We start from the raw sequence: 14,386 nt of genomic DNA, 5'->3' as shown, positions 1-14,386 counted from the left end.
GCCTCCAAGCTTGCACCCGTGGCCGGGGGGAGTGCCCGCTGCTCTGTGGTGCCCCGAAACACTGCGATGCCCCTGGGGATGCTGGGTGGCAGCACAGGGCCACCATGGGGACACCAGGGGGTGGTGGCCACCTTGGGTGGTGACAGTCAACATGGGAGGGGGGTGATGGCCATGATGATGTGGTGAAGGCCACCATGGAGTAATGATGGCCACCACTGGGAGGTGATGGCCACGATGATGTGGTGATGGCCACCATGGAGTAATGATGGCCACCACTGGGGGTTGATGGCCATGATGACGTGGTGATGGCCACCTCCAAGGGGTGATGGTGGCCACCACTGGGGCGTGATGGCCACCACTGGAGGGTGATGGCCACGATGGCATGGTGATGGCCACCTCCAAGGGCGGATGGTGGCCACCACTGGAAGGTGATGGCCACCACTGGAGGGTGATGGCCACCACTGGGGGCTGATGGCCATGATGGCATGGTGATGGCCACCACCATGGGGTGATGGTGGCCACCACTGGAAGGTGATGGCCTCCACTGGGGGGTGATGGCCACGATGGCGTGGTGATGGCCACCACCAGAGTGATGATGGCCACCAGGTAGTCCTAGTCACCTTTGGGTGACGGTGGCGGCCACCATGGCTTGGTCACACCAACATGTGCACACTCACGTGTGTGTCACCCACTGTCAGAGCATGACGGTCACCAGCGGGCCACCGTGGGGTGCCGATGGCCACCTCGAACTGCCGGTGGCCACCGCGGAGCGACGCCGGCCACGAGGACCCGGCGCTAGAGCAGCCAGGTGTCGGCGTGGCGGGGGCAGTAGCAGGCGCGCCGCAGCATGGCCTCCAGCTCGTCGTAGGGCCGCTCGCGCCAGTGCGGCAGCAGCGCGCGGTTGTTGAGCAGCCGCAGGCCGGGCGCGCCGGCGCGCAGGAGGGCGTAGAGGCAGCGCCAGCGGCTCTGCAGCGCCAACCGGGCGCGCCGCTGCAGGATCAAGCCCCTCGTCCTCTTCCTCACCCGCAGCGCCCGCAGCGCCGGCAGCTCCAGGCGGCCGAAAACCAAACCCCGGCAACGCCAGACGTCCAGCACCTCCAAGGAGCGCGACTCCAAGGCGTACGAGGTGCCCAAATCCTGCACCGGCACCAGGAGGTGCAGCACCAGCGTCTTGAGGCGGGGTAGGGCGGCCGCCAGCTCGCGCAGCGCCTCGGGGCGCACGCCGCGGAAGCCCCAGAAGTAACGCAGCTCCAACGTCTGCAGGTGCTGGAAGCGGCCGAGGGCGGCCACCGAGCGCCGCGACCAGTCGAAGGGCAGCTTGGCGCGGGCCAGCCCCGGCGCCTTGAGGCTCAGCAGCTCCAGCAGCGCTTGGAAACGGCTCAGCTGCTCCAGTTTGGCACCGGCGGGCGGGCGCGGGCCGGGGGGTTGAAGGGGGCTGAGGGTCCAGTCGAGCTCCAGCTCCCGCAGCTCGCCGCAGCGCACGCTCTCCAAAAAACCCTGCAGGAACTCGGCCCAGCCGGCTCGGCGGTCGCCCAGGTCGAAGCTGGCGCGGAGCAGGCGAGGGGCGGCGCGGCGGGCGGCGAGGTGGAAGGCGTAGCGGCGCACCCAGCCCTGCCAGCGCGCGAAGGCGGCGCCGGCGCCGGCGTCGTCGTCGTCGGCGTCGTCCTCCCGGTGCTCGGCCGGGGCGCCGGTGAAGTCGGCCACGCGCCAGAGGCGAGGCGAGCGCATGAGGCGGCTCCAGGCGCCGCACACCAGCGCGGCCCCGCACTTCTCCTGCGGGGAGAGGAAGGAGAAGACGTGGAGCTGGCAGTCGGGCGGCAGGCGGCTGAAGGGGAAGGCGCTGAGGGCACTGCTGGCACTGCTGGCACTGCTGGCGCTGCTGGCACTGCTGGCACTGCTGGCGCTGCTGGCACCTCTGTCGGTGCTGGGATCGCTGCTGGTGATGCTACCGCTGTTGCTGGTGTGGCCTCGGTCACTGGTGTCACTTCTGTCACTGGTGTTGCTTCTGTCACTGGTGCTACCTCTGTCGCTGGTGCTACCTCTATTACCTCTGTCACTGCTGTCACTGGTGTCGCTTCTGTCACTGGTGTCACTTCTATTACTGGTGTCGCTTCTGTTACCAGTGCCACCTCTGTCACTGGTGCCATCTCTATTACCTCTGTCACTGGCGTCACTTCTATCACTGGTGTCGCTTCTATCACCGGTGCCACCTCTATTACCTCTGTCACTGGTGCCACTTCTGTCACTGGTGTCACCTCTATCACTGGAGTGACTGCTGCCTCCTCTGTCACTGGTGTCCCTTCTGTCACTGGTGTCACTTCTATCACTGGTGTCACCTCTATTACCTCCATCACTGGTGTCGCTTCTGTCACTGGTGCCACCTCTGTTACCTCTGTCACTGCTGCCACCTCTGTCACCGCCGTCCCCGTCTCCGTCCCCGCTCTCGCGCCGCCGCCGTTTCCTCCTTCGGGCCATGGCGGCCTCTGGGGGGGGGGCAGCGCCATCAGGGGGGTCCTGACCCCTCCCCCCCCACCCCCTGAGACCCTCCCCAACTATGGGGAGCCCCCCCCCGCCCCCCAACCCCCAAAATTGGGTTCCTCTTCCCCAAAATGGGCTCCCCCCCCCCCAAAATGGGCTCCCCCCTCCCCCCCCTCCCGGTTCACCCCCCCCGCCCCCCCCCCTTCGGTACCGGCTTTCACCCTCCCCGCCGCCACTTCCGGCACCGCCCCGTGACGTCACCATTGACGTCACAGGTGGGAGAGCAACGAGTTGGGGCTGGGGGGGGAGGGGGCGAAGCGAGCGCCCCCTGGTGGTGGGTGGGGGCTGGAGGAATTGGGGGGGGGGAACCCCAGGAAAAGGGGGAGGGGGGGGCCTGAATTTGGGGGGGGGACACCCCAAATCTGGTGGGGGAACCCCAAATGTGGGGGGAACCCCAAATATGGGGGGACACCCCAAATTTTGGGGGGGGACACCCCAAACCTAAATGGGACACCCAAAACCTAAAATGGGACACCCCATTTTTTTTGGGGGGGAGACACCCCAATCCTGCTATGGGCACCCCAATTTTCTGGGGGACACCCCAAATCTGGGGGTTGACACCCCAAACCTGGTACAGACACCCCAAACCTGGAGGGGGGGCACCCCAAATTTGTTTGGGACACCCCAAATGTAAGGAAAACACCCCAAATCGGTGAGGGGACACCCCGAATGTAAGGAAAACACCCCAAACCGGTGAGGGGACACCCCAAATTTGTTTGGGACACCCCAAACCAGTGAGGGGACACCCCAAATTTGGTCGGGACACCCCAAACGTAAGGAAAACACCCCAAACCAGTGAGGGGACACCCCAAATTTGGACAGGACACCCCAAACGTAAGGAAAACACCCCAAACCCGCAAGGGAACACCCCAAGCTTGGTTGGGACACCCCAAATGTAAGGAAAACATCCCAAACCGGTGAGGGGACACCCCAAATTTGGTCGGGACACCCCAAATGTATGGAAAACACCCCAAACTGGTGATGGGACACCCCGAATGTAAGGAAAACGCCCCAAACCGGTGAGGGGACACCCCGAATGTAAGGAAAACACCCCAAAACGGTGAGGGGACACCCCAAATTTGTTTGGGACACCCCAAAATGTAGGGAAAACACCCCAAACTAGTGAGAGGACACCCCAAATTTTTTAGGGAACCGCAAACCTGCAGCCCATACCCCAAAACCTGCGGGGGGGGGGACACCCCAAACCTTCCCCTAACCCCCCCACGTCCTCATTTCCCCCCCCTCCCCCCTCCTCGGTCCCCTCGTTGCCACCACGGGGACACGGGGACCCCGTGGGAGGCGACGCCGCGGCCACAACCACACCGAGCCCTCACGCTGCTTCAACTCTTTATTCACACACCGGGGGTTTTGGGGGGGGGACACGGGGGGACACGGGGGGGGACGTCCCCATCACCCCCTCCCCACCCCCCCAACCCCATCGGCGTCCCCGCGCCCCGCTGGCCCCCCACCATCGCCGCGCAGCAGCGCCAGCAGCTCGTGGCTGAGCTCGTAGCGCGCCCCCCGCCAGGTGAAATGGGTGGGGGGCCGCCCGGCCCCCGCCCCGTACTCGAAGGCCTGGCTCCACTCGTCGGCCAGCGCCGAGCTCACCAACCCCACGCCGCCGGCGCGGGCGGGCGCCGGGTGGTAGAGCCGCCCGTTTTCGGGCCGCAGGGCCAAGCGCGGCGGCTCGAAGGGCACGGCCAACCGCTCGCCGCCGCCGCAGTAGGAGAGCATCTGGGGCGCGGCGGTGCTACCGGTGGCGCTACTGGTGGTACTGGTGGTACCGGTGGTGCCGGGGGGCAGCAGGCGGGTGAAGACCACGGGCCGGTCCTCGCAGCGGACGTAGTTGCGCTCGCGGCCGCAGGGCGAGAGGTAGGGGAAGGCGGCCTCGTAGCGCCCGCTGCGGTTGGGGCGCAGGCGCTCGAAGAAGAAGGTGAGGAAGCGCTCGTCTGCGGGCAGTCGGTAGCGGTAGAGGCGGTTAATTAGCTAATCAAGCGACGGGGTGAGGGTCGGGGGGGGTGTTTAGTAGGGATGTAACCCGCGGTGTTGGTGTTGGGGTGTGTTAATTAGCGGTTAACCAATGGTGTTAGGATCAGGGGTGCGTTAATTAGTGATTAACCAATGGTGTTAGCATCAGGGTGCATTAATTAGTGATTAACCAATGGTGTTAGCGTCAGGGGTGCATTAATTAGCGATTAACCAATGGTATCAGCATTAGGGGTGCATTAATTAGTGATTGACCAATGGCGTTAGTATCAGGGGTGCATTAATTAGCAGTTAACCAATGGTGTTAGTATCAGGGTGCGTTAATTAGCAGTTAACCAATGGCGTTAGAGTCAGGGGTGCGTTAATTAGCGATTAACCAATGGTATCAGCATCAGGGTGCGTTAATTAGTGATTAACCAATGGCGTTAGCATCAGGGGTGCATTAATTAGCGATTAACCAATGGTGTTAGCATTAGGGGTGCATTAATTAGTGATTAACCAATGGCGTTAGTGTCAGGGGTGCGTTAATTAACAATTGACCAATGGTGTTAGTATCAGGGTGCGTTAATTAGTGATTAACCAATGGCTTTAGTGTCAGGGGTGCATTAATTAGCGATTAACCAATGGTGTTACCATTAGGGGTGCATTAATTAGTGATTAACCAATGGCGTTAGCGTCAGGGGTGCGTTAATTAGCAGTTAACCAATGGCGTTAGCGTCAGGGGTGCATTAATTAGCGATTAACCAATGGTATCAGCATTAGGGGTGCATTAATTAGTGATTAACCAATGGCGTTAGCATCAGGGGTGCATTAATTAGCGATTGACCAATGGTATTAGCATTAGGGGTGCATTAATTAGCGATTAACCAATGGTGTTAGTATCAGGGTGCATTAATTAGCGATTTACCAATGGCGTTAGTGTAAGGGTGCGTTAATTAGTGATTAACCAATGGCGTTAGTGTCAGGGGTGCGTTAATTAACAATTGACCAATGGCGTTAGTGTCAGGGGTGCGTTAATTAACAATTGACCAATGGTGTTAGTATCAGGGTGCATTAATTAGCAATTAACCAATGGTATCAGCATTAGGGGTGCATTAATTAGTGCTTAACCAATGGTATCAGCATTAGGGGTGCATTAATTAGTGATTAACTAATGGTGTTAGCGTCCAGGTACATTAATTAGTGATTAACCAATGGTATCAGCATTAGGGGTGCATTAATTAGCGATTAACCAATGGCGTTCGCATCAGGGGTGCGTTAATTAGCGATTAACCAACAGTATTAGCATCAGGGTGCGTTAATTAGCGATTAACTACCGCCAGTAGAGTCAGGGCTCGTTAATCAGCAGCCAACCGACCCCGTTAGCGTCAGGGCTCGTTAATTAGCCGTTGGCCCCGCCCCCCGCGCCCACCTTTGAAGCAGGTGATGAAGTTTTTCACCTTGGCGTCGTCCAGGAAGAGCTGCGGCACCGCCACGGCACCCATGGGTGCCCGGGACCCGCTCAGCCCCACCCAGGGGCCGTCGGGTCCCCCCCCCCGCTACCCCCAGTTCCCCCAAACTCTCCCCAGTTTGCCCCAGTTCCCCCCAGTTCCCCCAACGCCCCCCCCTTTCCCTTCAATTCCCCCTGACCCCCCCAATTCCCCCATTTCCCCCCATTTCTCCCCAATTTCCTCTTAGCTCCCCCATTTTCCCCATTCCCCCCCCATTTCCCTCACTCCCCCCAACTCCCCCATTTCCCCCCAATTCCCCCCGTTCCCCCCCAACTCCCCCAACCCCCCCCCACCCCCAAAACTCCCCAAATCGCCCGGTTTTGCCCCAAACCTGCCCTCGGTGGTCGATGGAGTAGAAATACTCCCTGGTCCCCCCCCCCAACTCCCCTCACCCCCCCCAACTCCCCCCATTTTCCCCCCACCCCCCCCTTTTCCCTCCCACCCCCCCACAACCCCAAAACTCCCAAAATCGCCCGGTTTTGCCCCAAACCTGCCCTTGGTGGTCGATGGAGTAGAAATACTCCCTGGTCCCCCCCCCCACCCCACTCCCCCTATTGCCCCCGTACCCCCCCAACTCCCCCTAACCCCCCCACCCCCCAAACTCCCAAAATCGCCCGGTTTTGCCCCAAACCTGCCCTTGGTGGTCGATGGAGTAGAAATACTCCCTGGTGCCCCCCCCCCCAACTCCCCTTATTCCCCCCCACCCCCCCCAACTCCCCCTATTCCCCCCTTTTCCCCCCCAACCCCCCCCACCCCCCAAACTCCCCAAATCGCCCGGTTTTGCCCCAAACCTGCCCTTGGTGGTCGATATAGAAGAAATACTCCCTGGTGCCCCCCCCCCAACTCCCCTCACCCCCCCCAACTCCCCCCATTTTCCCCCCACCCCCCCCCTTTTCCCTCCCACCCCCCCACAACCCCAAAACTCCCAAAATCGCCCGGCTTTGCCCCAAACCTGCCCTTGGTGGTCGATATAGAAGAAATACTCCCTGGTGCCCCCCCCCCAACTCCCCCTATTCCCCTCCACCCCCCCCAACTCCCCCCGTTCTCCCCTCACCCCCCCCAACCCCCCCAGCCCCAAAACTCCCAAAATCGCCCGGTTTTGCCCCAAACCTGCCCGCGGTGGTCGATGTAGTAGAAATACTCCCTGGTGCCGGGCGCGGGGCTCTGCCCCTGGCGGTACCCGCAGGCCGCGGCCCGCAGCAGCCCCGGCCTCATGGCGCCGCCCGGACCCGTTATGGCGGCGGACAACCGGAAGCGGAAGTGCCCCCCTCCCCTCCCGGCTTCTGCTCTTCCGGCTCCTTTCCTCTGCCAGCTTCCGGGTGGCGCGCCGGAAATGGGCCTCCGGGGGGAAACTGTGGGCCGGGGAGTTGGGGGCCGGGGAATGGGGGGTGTAGGGGGCCTGTAGGGACCCAAAGGGACACAAAGGGACCCAGAGGGATCCTATAGGGACCCGAAGGGACACAAAGGGACACAAAGGGATCCTATAGGGACCCTGTAGGGATCCCATAAGGACCCTATAGGGACCCAAAGGGACCCCATAGGGACCCAAAGGGACTCAAAGGGACCCAAAGGGACCCAATAGAGATCCTATAGGGAGCCAAAAGGACCCTATAGGGACCCTATAGGGACCCAAATGGGTCCTATAGGGAGCCAAAGGGACCCAAAGGGACCCTATAGGGACCCTGTAGGGAACCAAAGGGATCCTATAGGGACCCCAAGGGATCCTATAGGACCCTATAGGGACCCAAAAGGACCCAAAGGGACCCTATAGGGACCCCAAAGGGACCCAAAGAGACCCTATAGGGACCCCATAAGGACCCCAAGGGACCCTAAGGGACCCAAAGGGATCCTATAGGGATCCGAAGGGACCCAAAGGGATCCTATAGAGACCCTATAGGAATCCCAAAGGGATCCTATAGAGACCCTATAGGGACCCCATAAGGACCCTATAGGGACCCAAAGGGATCCTATAGGGACACTATAGGGACCCAAAGGGATCCTATAGGGACCCTGTAGGGACCCAAAGGGACCCCATAGGGACCCTATATGGACCCTATAGGGACAGTGTGGGGTCCAGGAGCCACATAGTCAGCTGGGAAGTCCCTGGGCACCCCTATGGGTACCCACACACCCCCTACATGCCCCTATAGGCAGCCGTAGACCCCCTATAGACACAGACACACCCCCTACATGCCCCCTATAGACACCAATACGCCCATTGGCAGCCCTATATATGCATGTACCTCCTCTATGTGCCCCTATAGATGCCCATACAACCCCTGGGCACTATAGATACGTGCACATCCCCACTATGTCCCCTACAGCCACCCAAACACACGCCCCATGACCCCTATAGACACTATACACACCCCTATGCTCCCTATATACACTGACACAGCCCCATGTGCCCTATAGGCACCCATACTCCCCCCCTACCCCCAAAATGACCCTTATATTCACCCACACCCCCCCGGTGACTCCTATAGACACCCACGCACACACCCTGAGCCCCCCAAATCCCCCACATACCCCCCCCCCGTGCCCCTATATACACCCACACCCTCCCCGTCCCCCCCCGACACTCCTATACGCACCCCATACATCCCGTGGGGTCGGAGGGGACGACACCGCATACACCTATGCACACCCTATAGGGACCATATGGCCCGGGCCCATCTTCCACCCCCCTCTATAGGGCTGTACGCGGCCCTACACACCCCCGGGGGCACCCAGCCCTATACGGCAGCCCTATAGGGTCACCAGGAGGCCCCATATCGGCTCCGGGGCGCCCCGTTCCCATGTGGGGCCGTCGATCCGCTCCAGAGTGAACGGGGCAGAGGAGAGGCCGTGTCCATACGTAGCTTTATTCACACAACATGGAGTCGCCTCTACATGTCCATGCGGCGTAATTACAGAGTTCCTCGGGTAACGAGCGGCGGGGGGGGGGGGGGGACACCCCAAATCTGCTGGGGGGGGGGCCCCCGCTCGTCCCCCATCACTCCCCTCCGCGCCCGCAGCCCCCCCCCCTCTCGGGGCTGGGAGTGGTTTGGGTTTTGTTCCTCTCGTTTTTTTTTTTTTTTTTTTTTCCGCCTTTTTATTTGTTTTTTTTTTTTTTTTTTTATTTTTTTAAGTGTTTTCACCGTAATAAATTAAAAACGCAGCGCTGAAAAGAAAAAAATAAAAAGGGGAAAAAAAAAGGAAAAAAAAGGAAAGAAAAGAAAAAAAGGGAAAAAAAAGGAAAAAAAAGGAAAAAAAAAAAGGAAAAAAAGAGAAAAAAAGGAAAAAAAAGGGAAAAAAGGGGGGAAAAAAGGGAAAAAAGGGGGAAAAAAGGGGGAAAAAAGGGGGAAAAAAAGGGAGAAAAAAAGGGGGGGGAAAAAAAAGAAAGAGAAAATCAATATATAAAATCCAGGGGGGGAAAAAAACTCAACAAATAAAATAAAATAAGTGAAATAAAATAAAATAAAATAATAAAATAAGTAAAATAAAATAAAATAAACCGAAATAAAATAAAATTAAAGAGTTTACAACAACGAGACCGAAATCCGGGTGCCCGAACCCGGGGGACCGCGGCCGCTTACAAAAAATCTCTGTACAACTTCTGTCCGAGCCGGGGGTGGGGGGGGAGTCCCCGCCACCGACCCCCCCCCCCCCCGTGTCCCCATTTGGGGACAACGCGGTGGCCCCCGGGGCGAGGAGGAGGAGGAGGGGGAGGGCGGGCGGCGGCGATAAAATAGCATCTGCAATTAAAACTATCTCGTTAGCAAACGTTTCTATGTAATATCTCTCTTTATAGCTCTATACACTCTGACTGGCCTGGGGGCCCCCCCGAAATATGTGTTGTGTCCCCCCCCCCCCCAAAAAAAAAGGTGGTCGCCGGATGGAGCAGAAGGCACTTGCTCGCTGGCGACGCCGTGGTGGCCCTGGGGGGGGGGGGACACGCGTTGGGGGGTCCTTGGGGACAGGCGGTGGTGGCCTTGAGGGGGGGAGAACTGGGAGGAGGTGGTGGGCACTGGGGGGGGGGTTGGTGGGACCAGGAGGAGCTGATGGGTGTTGAGATGGGTCCAGAAGGACCAGGAGGTGGGGGGGTCCAAGATGGGTCCGTAAGGACCAGGAGGAGTTGATGGGTGCCAAGATGGTTCCAGAAGGTTCCAGAAGGACCAGGAGGAGGTTGTGGGTGCCAAGATGGTTCCAGAAGGACCAGGAGGAGGTTGTGGGTGCCAAGATGGTTCCAGAAGGTTCCAGAAGGACCAGGAGGAGGTTGTGGGTGCCAAGATGGTTCCAGAAGGACCAGGAGGAGGTTGTGGGTGCCAAGATGGTTCCAGAAGGTTCCAGAAGGACCAGGGGGAGCTGATGGATGCTGAGATGGGCCTGGAAGGACCAGGAGGAGACTGTGGGTGCCAAGATGGGTCCATAAGGACCAGGAGAAGATCGTGGGTGCCAAGATGGTTCCAGAAGGACCAGGAGGAGATCCCCACATCGAGTCCAACTCCTGGCTCCACGCAGAAGCACCCAAAAACCAGACCATGGCCAAACGCTCCTTGACCTCCTTCAGGCTTGGTGCCATGACCACGTCCCCGGGGCACCTGTCCCAGTGCCCCGACCACCTCTGGGTGCAGAACCTGTCCCTAACCCCCAGCCTGACCCTCCCCTGTCCCAGCTCCATGCTGTCCCTTCGGGTCCTGTCGCTGTCCCCAGAGGGCAGAGCCTCTCGTGAGGGAGCTGCAGGCCGCCATGAGGCCTCCCCTTGGTCTGCTGTGGGTTCAACAAACCAAGGGACCTCATGGTTCCTCACACCTCTTCCCCTTGGGACCAGGAGGAGATGATGGCTTAGGCAGGGCCAAAAAGATGTCTGGGGCCAAGATGGGTCCTCTGGGGCCGAGTGTAGGTGATGGGTACGGGGATGGATCCAGCAGGGCCAAGGGGATGTGGTTGGGTGCTGAGACGGGTCCTTTGGGACCAGGCGGTGCTGAAGGGTGGTGAGATGGGGTCTTCAGGGCTGGGTGGTGGTGAGATGGGTCCCTTGGGACCTGGTAGTGGTGAGATGGGTCCCTTAGGACCTGGTGGTAGTGAGATGGGTCCTTCAGAGCCTGGTGGTGGTAAGATGGGTCCCTCAGGACCTAGTGGTGGTGATGTATGGTGAGATGGGTCCTTCAGAGCCTTGTGGTGGTGACACGGGTCCTTCAAGACCTGGTGATGATGAGATGGGTCCCTTGGGAGCTGGTAGTGGTGAGATGGGTCCCTCGGGACCTGGTGGTGATGAGATGGGTCCTTCAAAGCCCGGTGATGGTGAGATGGATCCTTCAAGACCTGGTGGCACTGACGTATGGTGAGATGGGTCCTTCAGAGCCTGGTTGTGATGAGATGAGTCCTTCAGAGCCTGGTGGTGATAAGATGGGTCCCTCAGGACCTAGTGGTGGTGATGGGTGGTGAGATGGGTCCTTCAGGGCCTGGTGGTAGTGAGATAGTTCCTTCAAGACCTGGTGGCACTGATGTATGGTGAGATGGGTCCCTCAGGACTTGGTGATGATGAGATGGGTCCCTTGGGACCTGGTGGTGGTGAGATGGGTCCTTCAGAGCCTGGTAGTGATGAGATGGGTCCTTCAGAGCCTGGTAGTGGTGAGATCGGTCCTTCAGGACCTGGTGGTATGGAGATGGGTCCCTCAGGACCTGGTGGTGCTGATGGGTTGTGCTCCCCAGCGCTGCTCCGAGGGACGGGCACCAGGACGGGACAAGACCAGCCTGCCCAGCTCCCCCAGCACCCCCGGGTGGGCAACGGCAGAGGGCTGAGCCACCCGGGGGCCCCCAGCACCCACAGGGACGTGGCACGTGTCCATGGGACGTTTGTTCCTCCTGTCCCCAAAGTGCCACCTAGATATCTGCGTCGTGTCTCCCGCCCCACTCTGCTGTCACCTGGTCCACAGCGGTGGCCGTGCCAGACCCCACGGACACAGGTTATTGCTGAACCAGGACCCGCTCGTCCCCAACGCCGTCCCCCGGTCCCCACTGCCACCTGCACCCACGCCCACAGCCACCTACACCACCCGCGACAGCCACGCCACCCTGGGGCGCTCCTGGGTGGGCGCTGCAAGTCCAGGACCCCCCAAAATGTCCAGCGGGGAGGTGGGCAGTGAGTGAGGTGGCCGGAGCATCGGGAGCGAGCAGGGGACCCGGCTCGTGCTCCTCGGCCACGTCGGGTCGGGGTGGACGGGGTGGCGGTGGGATCGGGTGGTGGCTTCGCCCCGCGTGCTGCTATAGGACGCCCTCCATGAAGCTGGTGTCGAGGTGCTGGATGAGCACCCGGATGAAGGACATCTCCTTGCGGGTGTTCTCGAAGATGATCCGCGGGTCGTCCGACTGGCAGCGCAGGCAGTTGGGGGCCATCACCATGGCCAGGTTATTGACGTCCATCTTGGTGACGGCCACGTTGGCCGGCTGCACGAACACCTGGGGAAGAGGAGCACGGGGGTGAGCTCCTTGGATGAGATGGGAGTGAAGAACCAAGGGGGGAGCCCAAAACCACGCGCCACCACCCTAAAAACCATCAGCGGGGCCCGTGGCAGTGGTGGGACCCCGTCCTTCTTACCTGTAGGAAGCGGATGAGGTAGCACAGCACCATTTTGTTGATCCTGGGCAGAGAGTGGACGACAGCGATGGCTGCCTCGGGGTTCTCGTAGTGGGTGATGCACTGCTCGTAGAACTCGTGGGGGATCAGCGGCTCCTCCAGCTCCCGGTACCACAGCTTCAGCAGGGACGCTGCGGGACGAGGGCAGCCGTGAGACACGGGGCTGCAGCTTTGCCCCTACCCCACGCTCCCCCACACGCCCGCCCGGCCCCTACCGGGAACGTGGGGGTCCTCCAAGCCCGTGGGGATCTTCCACTGGTCCACCTGCAGCTTGAGCGCGTTGACCTCATCGATGTCCCCGGGGACCCTGTGTGGGTTGGAGCAAGGAGAAGCTTGGGGGCTGCTCCTCACCCCCGAGGGAGGAGAAGGGCACCCGTGGGGTGGTGACGACCCCCACCGCGCGCGACACGGGGCCGTACCTGAAGATGCCCTCGGTCTGGTCCCCGTTGAGCGCCAGCACCTCCTCGGAGAGGCGCGTTTGCACCCAGGGCAGCTGCCGGTCGGGGTAGCGCTCCTTCTGCATGGCGATGATGTCCTGCAGGGAGCTCCCGAACATGGAGGGGTTGAAGACGGCGTTCTTGGCGTGGCGGATCTCCTCGATGTTCGGCTTCTTCAGGCCCTGCGGGAGACAGAGCAGCCGCCCTGTGGTCGTTGTCCCCGCACGTGGGGCTTGGCCGGGGGACGTGAGATGGGAACAGGGGGTCCTGCGCTGTGCCAGTCCCACCGGGTGGACCTTTGAGTCTGATTTGGGAGGAACCTGCAGACCTTGAACCCTGAGCGTGGTGGGATGCTGAAGGGATGGACGCAGAGAATACGGGCGTGGTGGGACAAAGAGGTGGAGGAGGACGCGGAGGATGCGTGCGTGGGGCCCCACGCAGAGGAGGAGATGGGTGCGGAAGACATGAGCACGGCGAGGCACAGAAGAGGGGGTGAACACAGAGGACGTGGTGGGATGCAGAGGAGGAGATGGACACAGAGGTCGTGCACAGCAGGATGCGGAGGAGGAGGAGGAGGAGGAGGACGAAGAACATGAGCAGGGTGGGATGCAGAAGAGATGGACGCAGCAGATATCCGCATGACACGATGCAGCGAGGATGTGTGCACGGTGGGATGCAGAAGAGCAGGAACACCACCTCCTCCAGCCCTCCCAACGCGGGGACCCCCCAAAAGCTGGATCTGGCCCCGTGCCTCCCCTCTAGGCAGTGCCGAGGACCGAAGGAGCCACTTTGCTCCTGAAACCACTCTGCTCTGAGCCCTGGATCGTGGCTGTGCTCACTTCACGTTGACGTGCCCATCCCACACCTTCCCCCATGGAATTTTGGGGACCCGTGGCACCGCCCTGCCCTGTCTCTGGTGCTGCTTGCCCCTGTCCCCACCGCAGGCAGGAAAACGTCCGTGGGGCCCGGTGGTACCTTCTTGGCTCCGGTCAGGGCTGCCTTCTGCAGCTTGTTGTAGCAGTACTTGGCATAGGTGCTGATGGCCACCCCTGCAAGAGAGAGCAGAGCGCCGTCACGAGGACGTCGGGGAGCCACCGGGGGCCACCACTGTGGCATCACCGGGGGTGGCGGCTCCATCTCTGTCCCCATCACCTGGGGGGGGGTCCTTTCAAGGTGGACACGGAGCAGTGGGAGGGGACGACCCCGCTCTGGGGACATCCCGGGAGCTCCGTGTCCAGGACAGAAGCTTTGGTTTCGTTGTGGCCCCGAAGAGCAGGATATGACAAGCCCCACCACCACCAGTGACCCCGCTG

At 60.6% G+C, this 14,386-nt stretch overlaps 3 protein-coding genes across 15 annotated transcripts in view; all 3 read right to left on the bottom strand.

Annotated features, from left to right (window-relative positions):
• Window positions 1-795: 795 nt before the first annotated feature.
• On the bottom strand, window positions 796-2,715 carry LOC116485694. Its single transcript, XM_032181186.1, has 2 exons — window positions 2,690-2,715; window positions 796-2,483 (listed from the first exon to the last, which is right to left on the bottom strand). The coding sequence occupies exon 2, from the start codon at window positions 2,473-2,475 to the stop codon at window positions 796-798; it is 1,680 nt and encodes a 559-aa protein (XP_032037077.1). The 5' UTR covers window positions 2,476-2,483; window positions 2,690-2,715.
• Window positions 2,716-3,948: 1,233 nt separating this feature from the next.
• On the bottom strand, window positions 3,949-7,274 carry C2H8orf82 (chromosome 2 C8orf82 homolog). Its single transcript, XM_032181185.1, has 3 exons — window positions 7,125-7,274; window positions 5,936-5,984; window positions 3,949-4,487 (listed from the first exon to the last, which is right to left on the bottom strand). The coding sequence occupies exons 1-3, from the start codon at window positions 7,227-7,229 to the stop codon at window positions 3,949-3,951; spliced, it is 693 nt and encodes a 230-aa protein (XP_032037076.1). The 5' UTR covers window positions 7,230-7,274.
• Window positions 7,275-10,746: 3,472 nt separating this feature from the next.
• Window positions 10,747-14,386, bottom strand: part of ARHGAP39 (Rho GTPase activating protein 39) — an 84,287-nt gene continuing 80,647 nt past the window's right edge. For 4 of the 13 annotated variants that reach the window (XM_032180875.1, XM_032180878.1, XM_032180877.1 and 1 more), the window contains 5 exons: window positions 14,049-14,122; window positions 13,056-13,255; window positions 12,852-12,943; window positions 12,598-12,767; window positions 10,747-12,458 (listed from right to left, as the gene is read on the bottom strand). In XM_032180875.1, coding sequence (XP_032036766.1) covers window positions 12,264-12,458; window positions 12,598-12,767; window positions 12,852-12,943; window positions 13,056-13,255; window positions 14,049-14,122 — 731 coding nt within the window. In that variant the 3' untranslated portion in view covers window positions 10,747-12,263. The remainder of the gene's footprint in view (window positions 12,459-12,597; window positions 12,768-12,851; window positions 12,944-13,055; window positions 13,256-14,048; window positions 14,123-14,386) is intronic. The other 9 variants (XR_004252878.1, XR_004252881.1, XR_004252882.1 and 6 more) reach the window with 9 other exon arrangements.

The sequence above is a fragment of the Aythya fuligula genome, chromosome 2 (assembly GCF_009819795.1).
Source record: "Aythya fuligula isolate bAytFul2 chromosome 2, bAytFul2.pri, whole genome shotgun sequence".
In the NCBI taxonomy this organism is placed as follows: Eukaryota; Metazoa; Chordata; class Aves; order Anseriformes; family Anatidae; genus Aythya; species Aythya fuligula.
This window is presented reverse-complemented; position numbering and strand designations above follow the sequence as displayed.